We start from the raw sequence: 13,422 nt of genomic DNA on the forward strand, positions 1-13,422 counted from the left end.
AATATAATGACCCTTAGATGTATGAAATGTTTAAATGATACATATTATGCAACACTTTCTAAAATGTTATTTCACCTGTAATTTTTCTTTAGTGAAGCTGACTTTAAAAATCCAATAAAACTTTTGGAGATAAATGGAGATGCCTGATAAAATCAGTTTCAGCTATAAGGGGAGAAAAATACCTTCCTAGAAGAAACGTGTAAATATTAACACAAATTTCTTTTCTCATTTTATTTAGGGAAGAAAATTATTTCAGAGCTTGGATATTTCTGAAAGACTAAAATTTTTGCTTACTTTGGGTAAGTGTCATATAATTGCTTATCTTTCAGATATAAATATAACTTAGTAACTGTTAGTAATCGTGCACATTGAGGATATGTTCTTTTGAAATAGTGAGGACACTGAAATATACCCCTTTTACTCAAGTTGCTAATGATCAGTGGTAATGATCAGCAGAACAGCATATGAGGTCCCTTCTAAAACATTACAGCAGAAATGTCTTTATTCTATGAGGAATTTTAACCTAGATGGAAATAATCTTAGCTTTATGATCTAGCCAAGTAAATTAACTTGTGAAATCAAAATATGAGAATATAAAATTGTATTTCTGTAGCAGTTTACCTTCAGACAATGTATCTTAACTTTTGGGCTATCTTTCTATTTGATGAATCATGCACAAATAACAACTCAAGAAGAATATTGATTTTTTCCATATAAAAAGCTCATACAAATTTTCATGTGTGTGGATCCAAACATGTATAATTCAAATTAATAAAAATTTATGTAATCTACTTTAGAGTGGAATTAATTAAGCATATTTGGTAATTAAGGAGAGAAAAACAGTGATAGAACACTTTATGCAAAAGAGTGACAGATTAGTATCCAAGTTAAAAAGATTTACAAATAAGAATATGTACAGAAAAGTATTAGCGAACATTAAATAATAATGTTATAAATAAATTTGCAAAAGTTTTACCAGATTTACCACATTTAATTACAAAGATTGATACTACAGCTATTAAGAAGCCTTGGAGATTCTTAAATATGGTCTGTAATCTAAACTTATACTTTAAATTCCCAAATCAATGTAAGTACATTTTCCAAATTATGTATAATAAAAATAAATTAGTCTTGTAATCATAAAAACAAATCTACAAAGCCTTCTTAAAAAGCGCTGTTTATGTACAGTCATTTCTTGAAGAGGATTGGTTCTAGCACCCCCACATGTACCAAAATCCATGTGTACTGAAGTTCCACAGTCGGCCCCACAGAACCCATGTGTATGAAAAGTCGGTCCTCCATACATGCAGATTTCTCATCCACAAATACTGTATTTTCAACCCATGTTTGGTTGGAAACAATCCACAGATAAGTGGCCCTATGCAGTCTAAACCCATGTTGTTCAAGGGTCAACTATGTGTGTCCGCATGTATATATTTAGAGAGAGACAGAGAGAGCTAGAGTATCTTTACCTTCCTTGTAAAGGAATTGCTCCTTTATCAAACTGTTTTAAGCTGATATCTTTCAGTGTCAGTTATTCAATTAGTATTTGTCTGAAGCTTTTCATTTTTATCAAAACTTGTAAAGAAATTTAACAAAATGATAAAGTTTTCAGTATTTTAAGTTCCAAAACTGCACTACTGCATTAAAACATTTTTGATCAGTTTATTTTCTGATTTGTTGGATAGATTAGAAAAGTAGCATTTATTCATATAGTTTTTCTGTTTTATAGACTGTGTAGATGACACTTTAATAGTTCTGGCTGAAGAGCATGGTTGTTTGGACATTATAAAGGTTTGTCATTAATCTGGGTCTTAGTCCATTTTTGCTGCTATAAAAAAATACCTGATATTGGGTAACTTATAAAGACAAAAATTTATTTTTCCACAGTTATTGAAACTAGGAAGTCCAAGTTCAAGGCACCAGTATGTTTGGTTTTCTGGTGAGGGCTGCAGTCTTCTGAGAGAGAAACACTGTCCTCACAAGGTGGAAGGGCAAGCTAGGCAATTGCTATGTGAAGTCTCACCTTTATAAGCCTCTTAATGCCATTCACCAGGGGAAGAGCCCTTGTGACCTAATCACTTCTTAAAGGCCTCACCTCTTAATATCATCACATTGGCCATTAAGTTTCAAAGTTCATTAAGCCTGAACTTTGGAGGGGACACATTCAAATCATAGCAATCTGTTCATGAAAATTTATTTTACGCACTTGGGATCCACTTGGAAGCTATTTTAAAGCAATGCTTATTTCTCTTTAAGTATTTGCTTTTTCACAGTGACAAAATTTGTATAAAGTACAAATAAAAAACTTTTAACATATCAAAACCTTCTAGCTTAGCAAACGTTTGAATAAAGTATATTTCTAAAATTGATCATTTTAATTAATTATTTTCTCTCTTTATTTACCAGGAGCTTCCTGAAACTGTGATAGATCTTTTAAAGAAGTGCCTCACCTTCCATCCTTCTAAGAGGTTGATATTATTTAGAGATTGGGATTACATTGAGATCCTTTACACATAAGCAATTGATTTTTTTCATATTCATTTTAATATAATGGATTAAATAAAGATAATGTACATATGTAGTAGTATATAATTGACATCAGTATCATAACCATGAATGATGTAAGCTTTCGTTTTTTGTGAATAAATGAAAAAGTAATTAAAGTTAAACTATGGTCAGAAAACTGACATATACTAAAGAAGTTACTAGTTCATTTCCAAGCTTTTAAGTAGAATATCAACTAAGACTGTGGAATGTAGGTATTCCTAGACCTAATAATAACATCAGTGAAATGAGAATAAAAGTTTGTTATCAATATGTGTTATAGCAGTGAACTTGGATAGGTGGTGTGATAAACTAACAACTGTTGATAATAAAAAAGGATTTCTTAGAAGTTTCATTAATTGACTTTGACTTGATGATGTCACTACTAGTCATACAGCTATCCCTAAACTCCTTTAGTATATAATGTTTGAAAATAGTGTATACAAATTTGTCTTTAGAAAAACAACTTTATCAAGACATGTTAGAGAGAAATAGTAGTTTTGTGTGGATGTACCACATTAAGGGACAGGAAGAAAAGCCAAAAGGTATTATTATAATAGCTTGCATATTTATTATTTAATTAAGATATTCAGTAAAGCAGGTGAATGCTAGTCAGGCTAAAAGTAAACAATGCAAAAGCTTTTATGGAATGATATTTTTGATACATCATGAGGTAAAGTACAACATAAGTAAAAAAAAAATCAGTATTTACTCACAGTTATTTGATTGTAATATAAAAGTATGCATCTAGACTCTGCAAAGGAAAGCTGTATTATTTTCTGTGCTAATGAGGTGTTTAAGACTTTCAACCAGTCTCTTGAATGTATGCCATTATTTTAGGAAATTTTTTATGACTTTCGTTCATGCTCTGTATTTTAAATGTTCTCAAGGCCAACCCCAAGTGAATTAATGAAGGACAAAGTGTTCAGTGAGGTGTCACCTTTGTATACCCCATTTACGAAACCTGCCAGTCTGTTTTCATCTTCTCTGAGATGTGCTGATTTAACTCTGCCTGAGGATATCAGTCAGTTGTGTAAAGGTAATGATAAATTAAAGCATAGAAAATGAGCCTTGTTTTTAAAGGAAGTTTCCTTATCCTACTTTCAGTTTTGAATTTATCAACAATATATATTAGTGGAATCATGGGAATTAAGAGACAATTCTGGAAGTGATTAAAATATAACTGACTGACTGGGTGTGGTGGCTTATGCTTGTAATCCCAGCACTTTGGGAGGTCAAAGAGGGAGGATTGCTTGAGGCCAGGTGTTTGAGACCAGCCTGGTCAATGTAGAGATATCCTGTCTCTACAAAAAAAAAAAAAAAAAAAAGACAACAAAACAACAACAACAAAAAACAAAGTATATACACACACACACACACACACACACACACACAAATATATATGTATATAGTAGTCAGAGCCTAACTTGCTTGGATAATATCAGAGCCTAACTTGCTTGGATAATTATCAGAGCCTAACTGAACTGGTGAGGGGAAATAGCAAATTGCAGCTAGCTCTAGCCTTCTGTGTGGTGTTTAAGGTTAACAGAAGCATTCTATAGTCAATCCTGTGATTAGTTCTGAATCTTTAAGTGAGCCTGTGCCTCTAGCCTTTAGACTAGTGCTTCCTTGCCCTTAAGGAGTGGCTAGAATACACATAAACACACATACATTTGAGCTAACAGTTTATCCTTTATATTTAAGTTACTGATATTCTATATAATTTATTTATAACTGATCTCTAAAAATAATATTATTGATAAGAATTACATACCATTATGTTCTGCATGTTGAAGAGAATATCAGCTTTTAGACTTTCAATTCTTGTGTGAAGATTACAGCTCTTGGAACGTAAGGTTTAGTGACACGAGTAAGTTACCTTTATTCTGAAAAGTTTTTATGACTTAAGTCATGGCAGAAAATGGTTACTAAACATTCATTCAATTAAACATTTATTGAGTTCCTTTATGTGTCACATACTGTATCTTTTTTGTTTGTTTGTTTGTTTGTTTGTTTTGAGACTGAGTCTGGCTCTGTCGCCCAGGCTGGAGTGCAGTGGCCAGATCTCAGCTGACTGCAAGTGCCACCTCCCGGGTTTACGCCATTCTCCTGCCTCAGCCTCCCGAGTAGCTGGGACTACAAGCGCCCGCTACCTCGCCTGGCTAGGTTTTTTTTGTATTTTTAAGTAGAGACGGGCTTTCACCGTGTTAGCCAGGATGGTCTCGATCTCCTGACCTCGTGATCCGCCCGTCTCGGCCTCCCAAAGCGCTGGGATTACAGTCTTGAACCATCGCGCCCGGCCCACATACTGTATCTTTAAGTAACATTCGTGCAAAAGGGGAAGGCAGACAGACATTTAGTTATACAATCACTATTATAAATGAAGGTCAATATGAATATAGCACAATGGCAGCATAGCAAGAGCACCTAATTGTGTATTTCTGTCTGGGACATCAAGGAAGACTTCAGAAAAGGCAGCCAGCCATTGCCTTGAAATAGGAGGGAAGGAACAATTTGTGTTGGTTGCCTCCACATGTGCTATTTTCTACCCTTATTCCTTTTCCAATGTAGAGTGTAAAATTTCCAATACTATGTATTCATTATAAAGAGTGAAAATTCCAGGTTTTTTTTCTATGGGCAGTAAGTTTGTGAACTAGAGTTGGCTAATTGGATCTAAATGAAAGTACTGGGCATAAGGGCTACTTGTAGGGAAAAAACAAATTTTCTTGTCAAGAAAGTACTGCAGCATAAGTTCACCACTTTCTTCTCTTCTTAATGCAGGAAATGGTCTAGAATTTTGATAAGCATAGGCCCCTCCTATACCTATGATTTTATTAGGAGAGATGAATAAATGTCTTTATTATATAAGCCACTTTTAGTAGTATATTATTTTCAGCTAGGAGCATTCAAATTATTACAAAAATTAAATCAGAATCTGCCAGTCATGGCATACCTCCACGTAGGAGAAAGGAAACACCAAGCTCCAGCTCATTCTAGCCACTCCTTAAGGGCAAGGAAACACTTTGTCTAGAGTCACTGGCTCACTTAAAGATTGAGACCTAATCATAGGACTTACTACAGAATGCTTCTGTTCCCCACACCTTAACCACCACATAGAAAGCTAGAGCTGGCTGCACTTTGGTATTTCCCCTCTCCAGGTCAGTTAGGCTCTGACTAACCGGTTTATCCTGAAGGCTGACCTTGTTAAGAACAGTGCTCATCGTATTTCAGAATGGTTCCATTTCCTCTGCCACTACTGGAAACATAAGGGCATTTTCCTCCAATATTTACTGTGAGAACCGTGTCAATCTCCAGACTCACAAAAGTGTGCGGGTATCCCTTATGACTGGCTCCCCCTGGAGTTTTTGACTCTCAGAGTTGTCCACACTGAGCTCCAGTAATTTGTCAATTACAGTTTAGGTTTTCCAAACTTGGCACTGGTTCCTGAGGCACTACTCATGAATGTCTGTTCCAGAATGCTGTAACTCCCTGTATTCTGCTGTCTGTCTCCAGTCCTGAGGACAGAAGTTTGCCCTATGTCCTCACCTCTCTTACAGATCAAAGAATGGTTGATTTTTCAGTCTGTTCAGCTTTTTATTTGTTGTTAGGATGGAGTAGCAAATTTCAGCCTCCTTACTACTAACTGGAAACTGGAAGTCTGTTCTTCAGTGTTTATTTTTTTTTTTAGAATGGCAGCTATTACTGCCTGTTGACTTTTAATAAAGGTAGAAAATGTAATACAGTGATTCGTTAAATTTGCTTTTAATAGATATAAATAATGATTACCTGTCAGAAAGATCTATTGAAGAAGTTTATTACCTTTGGTGTTTGGCTGGAGGTGACTTGGAGAAAGAGCTTGTCAACAAGGAGATCATTCGATCCAAACCACCTATCTGCACACTCCCCAAGTAAGGAAAGAAACTTCTCTTGTAAATTTAAATAAATAAATAAACGATAATAATTATACTTATATGGTAATAAAAAAAAGAAAATTGGTTGTTTTTAACATTTTTTTTGGTAGACATCCCAACTAAGTGATTATTGGAAGCAATTGAAATCAACACCTTGTTTGACTGGCCAGAGTTTCTAATTGCAGTTCCCATCACTTGTCTTTGATCTGTGATTTGCTTTGTGACCTATTTGAAGTGAAGTTAATACTATGGAATATCTTGCAATAATTGATGTTAATGAAAAATACACAAGTCACAATAGAATATTTAAGAGAGTTAACTAAAAACTAGTTAGTTTGCCTACTAAAAACAACTATGTTCTTTTTGCAAATATACTTGTAAATGTAAATGAACTGTGTGGTCTCACTGCATGTCCTAGAGATCATTACTGTGCTAGTGTGTTGCAAAAACATCTGCAAAACTGTATAAGAAGGTATCATGCTGTAAGTTAGACTCCAAGTTAAATACCTCTACAACCTTGGGGCTAAGATTGTCATTAACATTGCTATTCATGTTTGTTCATAAAAATATGAACCTAAATTTCTTGAGCTTCTACTAATACTTTAAATTTTTAATTTTAGGCTTTGAGAGGCAAGGCAGGTGGATTGAGTGAGCCTAGGAGTTTGAGATCAGCCTGGGCAACATGGCAAAACCCTGCCTCTACAAAGAAAAAAATTAGCTGGACATGGTGTTGTGTGCCAGTAGTCCGAGCTACTCAGGCAGCTGCGGGTGGGAGAATCACCTGAGCCCAGAGAAGTTGAGGCTGCAGTGAGCCGAGATCATGCTACTGCACTTTAGCCTGAGCAAATGAGAGACCCTGTCTCAAAATAAAATAAAATAAAATTTTAATTTTTAGATTTCAAGACTTAGATTTGATCATTATAGGCAACTGTAGAAGTAATCTGCTCATCATTTTTTTCTTTTCAAACTTCTGTATTGTTTGGATTGACTAGTTTATTTTTTTTTCTCTTTTAATCTGATTTTTACATGTTAACTTTGAGTATACCACTTATACATTGAATTAAGTAGAAAGTAAGAAGTAAGATTACAGAAATTGTAAGCAGAAATAGTTTAAAGGGCATATAGATTCTTAAAAGTAATTTATTGAAATTGTAAACAAATTTTACTCATTTATTATTTAATATCCTTTCTTCTATGAGGTTACTATCCAATATGCTTTTTTCTTTCTTCTTCCCTTTGTCTTTTTCCACTCGTATAAAGTTTCTCGGGAAAACATTGGGCTAATGTCAGGAGAGTACTGTTAGCATTGAAACTGCATGAACAAAGGGTTGTAAATGACACTTTTGTTTTTCTGAAATTTTCTTATATTCATACCAACTCAAGAGTTATTTAAAAACGAGACTTGTTTGAAGAAATCTCAATACATTGTTTTATTAAACATCCAGTCGAAAGTTTAGTTCTTTTTTAATGAAGGGATTGATGACTTAGAATAAACTTTGCTTTCTAGAAGAAACAATAAACTGGATTTTGTGTGCATATTATTTTTAAAAATTTCTTTTCAGTTTTCTCTTTGAGGATGGCGAAAGCTTTGGACAAGATCGAGATAGAAGCTCACTTTTAGATGATACCACTGTGACATTATCATTATGCCAGCTAAGAAATGTAAGAATGATATTTTGACAGTTCTGCTTTAGTTTTTTTTTTCTTTAATTAAAACCTTACAGATACACAAGATATTGTGTATGCCTCCTTGATTTCACAAAATATGGGAGAGCTTCTGTAAAATGTGTGCCCCAGAGTAAATTGCATCTGTACAACTTCAGCTTTATTACCTGAGTGTTCACAAAAATGATTTTATCAGTTTATCTTTTCGCCATCATTGGGTAACTGTTCTCATTTCTTTATTTACCTGGTAATGCTTTCTTTTATCAAATTTTAAAAAGTTGTTAATCTAATGATATGGAAAAGTATTTTGCTATAACACTAATTTTTAATTTCGTGATTATAGTGCAGTTGTAAGTCTTTTCATATATTTTATCACTTCGCCTACCTCTTTATGCATTACTAGTTCATATCTCTTGTCAGTTTTTCTTTTGAGTGATTTCTTATTGATTTGAGGAGTTTTAGAACTATATCCCTGATATCGTATCTTTGTGAGCTGTATGTCATGGAAATATATTCTCATCTGTAGCTCTTCCTTCAACTTTTGATTGTTTTATTGAATGGAATTCTAAATTTTTATCAGTATTTTCTTTTATAGTCAAATGTATTTTGATATATTTTTTCTTGTAACTTATTTAAAGTAATAGCAAGGTTATAAGTATGTTTTATAATGTTTTTATATATTTCCTTTTAAAAATTTTAAATAATTGTTTCCAATTTAGTTCTTTAATCCACCTAGAATTTATTTTAGATTAAGTTGTAAGGAAGGTATCCAATATCGTATTTCATTGATTAAAAAAATACCCCTTATGTCAGTACCATATAATTGAATAGTCTTCTCTTCACTTTTTTGATGTGCAATACCAACTTTTTCTATGTGCATGGATATGTCTCTGGGCCTTGGTATTCTAATTTGTTGGCCTGTGTTTCTAATTTTAGCAAATACCACATTGCCTTAATCTATAGTTTTATGTGAACTGTTGATATCTAGCAAAGGAAGACTTTCAGTTTTTTTGTCCTCAAAATGGAGTAGGAGTTCTTTAACATCTTCCTCTACTAGCTGATTTTTATTATCATCTTAAAGACCTTCATAAAAAATTACAGGGTTTTGATTGACATTGCATTGAATTTATAGGTTAATTTGTAGAGAATTGATGTATTTAAAATGTAGGGTTTTATTTCTTGAACATGCCTAAATAAATATGTCATTTATTTGTCATATTTTATATAACAATTTTCTTTTTAATGTCTGTATATCAGTTATCAGATTTATTCCTAAGGTAATTTATTGTTGCTCTTGTAAATAGAATATATATATGTGTGTGTGTGTGTATATATATATGTGTGTGTGTATATATATGTATGAGTATGATTTTTTCCGACATTTTGTTATAAAAATTTTTAAACAGAAAAGTTGGGAAGCATTTACAGTGAACAAGTTACCGCCTAGATCAACCATTTGATATGGTCTATTAGCAAAATCAAGTTACACCTATTCATTGACCTATTATGTATAGCTGTTTTGTTCTACAGTGGCAAAATTGAGTAGTTGCAATAGAGACCACATGGCCCACAAAGCTAAAAATATTTGTTATATGTTCCTGCATAGAAACAGTTTGCTAATCTGTGACCTAGATTCTATAATTAACATTTTACATGCTTTACCACATGTCTGTCTATCTTTCTAGTCATACATCAATCCATCATATTTTTCGTTCTTGTGTTTCAAAGTAAAATGAAGACATTACTACAATTCAGCTTACACATTAGAGTTTGAGATTTGTTTATGGTTCTTTTCTAGGCAAAATTTTCATGTAGTAAAATGTACAAATCTTAGTAGATGAGTTTAAAATATACATCAATAATATTTTTTCATGTAGTAAAATGTACCAAATCTTAAGTATACCAGTAGATTATTTTAAAAAATACATCAGTAATATTTTTTTAAATACCATGTCAACTACTATTTTGTGCATGATTAGTAACACAATTGATTTTTTTTATATGGATTTTGTGTCAGGCAACGTTGCTGAACTTATTCTTTTTTAAATAAGAATAGGACTCTACAGAGTCTCTGTGGTTTTCTTGGAAATGAAGGGAAAAACACTACCTTAATTCACTTCACTCACTTCATCTTTTGTAATTATTTTTGCTGAGCCTCTATAACACTATTGAATAGAAACAAATAGTGGGCATTCTTGTCTCATTTCTGGTTTTAAAAGGTTGCTTTTTATATTTCATAATTAAGTATGATATTTGTTGCATTGAGCTGTAGACATCTATTCTAAGTTATACGTTTTGTTATGAATGGGTGTTGAATTTCACTGAGTGTTTTTACTGTATCTATTGGGATGGTCATGGTTTTTTATGTATTATGTTAATGGATTTAATTATATTGATGGGGTTTTTCAATGTTGAGCCATGTTTATATTTCTGGAATAAACCCAATCAGATCATGATTTCATTTTTCCTTTTTTATACATTTGTGTTTTGATTTTTCTAATATTTTGTTTAGAATGTTTGCATTTCTGTGTCTATTTGAGATGGGCCTGTGAGTTTCTTTTGTTTTACTGCAACATGCTAGTTTGGTATCAGGGGTGTACTAGTCTCATAAGATAAATAGGAGAGTGTTGCCTTTTTTTTTTTTTATTCTCTGAAAGACTTTATATGATTACATATATCTATTTCTTGAATGTTTCATGGGAGTTAGCTTTAAAACCATATTGTAATGGCTCCTTATCCCTATCTGGGTGTAATCATTACTTCAGTCTGCTTAATGGTTATAAGTTTACTCAGGCTGTTTATTTTGTTTTTAAATCATTTTCTAAAGTTATATGTTTCAAGGCCTTTAAGCTTGCTCTTCCCAGTGCCTCTAACACTCTTCCGCCGCTTTTATTTCCTTTCTTTCCATTCTCTGCTGAACCGTTACCTATTGGTGGGCTTTTGTTGGCCATCCTTTATCAAATAGCAACGCCACACCTATCCCTTGTATTCTTTATCCTGTTTTTTTTTTTTCCTCTATTGTACTTCTCTTCATTTGATATATGTTTTCTTCCTATATGATAACTGAATGAAGGAATGAATCCTCTTATTATATAAAAGCCCTATTAATATTGTAGTAAAGTACAGGGGAGAAGTAGTTTATAATCTTATGATTAAGTCCCAGATTTTAGTGAGCCTGTATTCCTGGGCTGTGACCTTCACAAGGTTTCTCAGCTTCTCCCACTCCTCTGCCCGAAGCTAAGACAGGAAAGCTAGAGGGACTAGAGTTGGGTATTTCTTTTCCCCTACATCAAAGACTGGAGTGGACTGGAGTTGAATATTTCCTTCCCAAGTTGGCTAGATTTCTGCAAAACCCAAGTTAGTTAGAACCTGGCAGAAGAGTTTCCCTTTAAGGCAGACCTCTTTTAAGGAAAACAGAGTACCCTGGCTATATTTCAGGTTGGTTACTTTCCATCTCCCCCTGCAGGAAGTCAAGGGTATTTTTCTCAGATCTTCACCCTGAGAACCTGGTGGGACCTGTGGAGGTTAATCTCATGGAAGCAAGGAAGGCCTCCCTAAGGCTGGGCCTCTAGAAGTTTTTCTCTCTCATATTAGTCTGTGCTCAGCCTGCAAGTATAAATAAATACCTTTTAATTAATCTTAACAGGCTCCAGCAGTGGCTCTGTTCCTGGTCAGCTGTGATTCCCTGTATTCGAGGGTCCCTCCAGTTTTTAGGACATCACAGTGCTCTGATTCTGATAGATGTGAGACGAGTTCTTGATTTTCAGTTTGTTCAGCATTTTTCTTGTTAGAGGAAGAATGATGCCTTCTAAGCTGTTTATATTTTGTATAAGAAAGTGGAAGTCCCAGCCTTTTTAATTTTAACTATTCATAGCCAAAGCTAAAATAGGTACCTATCCTTGTTTTCTGTCTAAGCTAGCAATTCCCCTAGTTTTTATTTACGTGGCTTTAGAAGGGTCTTCTCCATTCTGAAGGTCTGTTATGCAGGTTCCCAAACCTTTATCCCATTATGGTCTAAATCTCTAGACCGCAGTTATTAACTACTTTCTTCTAGGCCTGGTTTTATATTTGTTATCACAGCATTTTCCTTGTTTTAAAGCTTAGCTAACCATTTAATATTTTACATGTTATGTAGTAGGACAGTATTAGAATCCATTGTCTACCGTAATGCCATCAACAGAAAATTAAAATATATAATTATTACTACTCAATACTCTGAATTTATAATCTCTTTGAAAGAAAGAATGTGGAAAGTAACAAAATAATTAACAATACCATGCAACAAACAATAAATTACATCCAAAATATCTGATTTCAGCTGATTTTGTTTTGCTCTTAATTTGTTTCTTCAATTTAAATATAATCCAAGTTAAATGAATGTAGGCTTCAAGTCTAAATGTCTCAATGCCTTTACAGTTCTGCTTGCGAAATTTAAAATACTTTTCTTCTGTAGTTATTAAGAAATATTAATTTGCTGATTCTTAAAATGATACGGAAACCAAATAATTTTTAGTGTTTTCGTTCACCTTTTAAAATTCCTAATGTGCAAAATTTTTGTTTAGAAAAGACAGACAAGATACTTATAGATAAAATCAATGACATTCAGGATACTGAAAACTAATCTTTAATAACAAGATATGTGTATTAATAATGCAGTAACACTTGGGAAAATTTAATTTCTTTATTTGAAATTTTAATATATGAAAGATATACCTAAAGGTTTACTGAAATAGGATAAGCGTATAGCACATTAATTTTTAGAGGGGAACCAGGCGTAAATTCAGTGTTTGCTGAATTCTTAGTGTTGAGTAAAAGATTTTTCTTCAGCTTTAACAATTCTGGGAATAACTCACATGGGTGCACAATGACTGATCAACAGAAGATCAGTGCTTGCTGCACACACAGCTTGAACTTCTATGTCAATCCCCATAGGAGCAAACATTCTGCCTTCAAGATGGAAGTTGAACAGCAGAGCAGTGGGCAAGATGGCATTAACTTTAATCACCTTGCTTAGAATGTGATTAACATTTTACTTTACTACTGCCTTCCTGCTTCTGATTTTGAAGAATACCTGTAATCCTGTCAGGGTTGTTATTTGGAACAACTATTAAAATAACTTTGTAAAAAAAATCATTAAGTAAACTCTGTCCATTGATTTATTAGCTATTTGAGTCATACATGTTCAAAGTATGATGTGAGAAATGTTTTGGAATCCTTTTTCTAGTACCTTTCTTTTTGACTTAGCTTGTATTATACCAAAGCAAAAATAAATCTAAGTTGTTCTTTCAATATGTACATG

At 33.2% G+C, this 13,422-nt stretch overlaps 1 protein-coding gene across 3 annotated transcripts in view; it reads left to right on the plus strand.

The window, feature by feature from the left end:
• Positions 1–13,422, plus strand: part of LOC105486299 (TBC1 domain containing kinase) — a 236,237-nt gene that overhangs the window by 65,351 nt on the left and 157,464 nt on the right. For all 3 annotated transcript variants that reach the window (XM_011749118.2, XM_011749117.2, XM_011749119.2), the window contains 6 exons: positions 239–299; positions 1,733–1,794; positions 2,410–2,471; positions 3,438–3,586; positions 6,317–6,455; positions 8,021–8,120. In XM_011749118.2, coding sequence (XP_011747420.1) covers positions 239–299; positions 1,733–1,794; positions 2,410–2,471; positions 3,438–3,586; positions 6,317–6,455; positions 8,021–8,120 — 573 coding nt within the window. The remainder of the gene's footprint in view (positions 1–238; positions 300–1,732; positions 1,795–2,409; positions 2,472–3,437; positions 3,587–6,316; positions 6,456–8,020; positions 8,121–13,422) is intronic.

This window comes from Macaca nemestrina, chromosome 3 (genome assembly GCF_043159975.1).
Source record: "Macaca nemestrina isolate mMacNem1 chromosome 3, mMacNem.hap1, whole genome shotgun sequence".
NCBI lineage: Eukaryota > Metazoa > Chordata > Mammalia > Primates > Cercopithecidae > Macaca > Macaca nemestrina.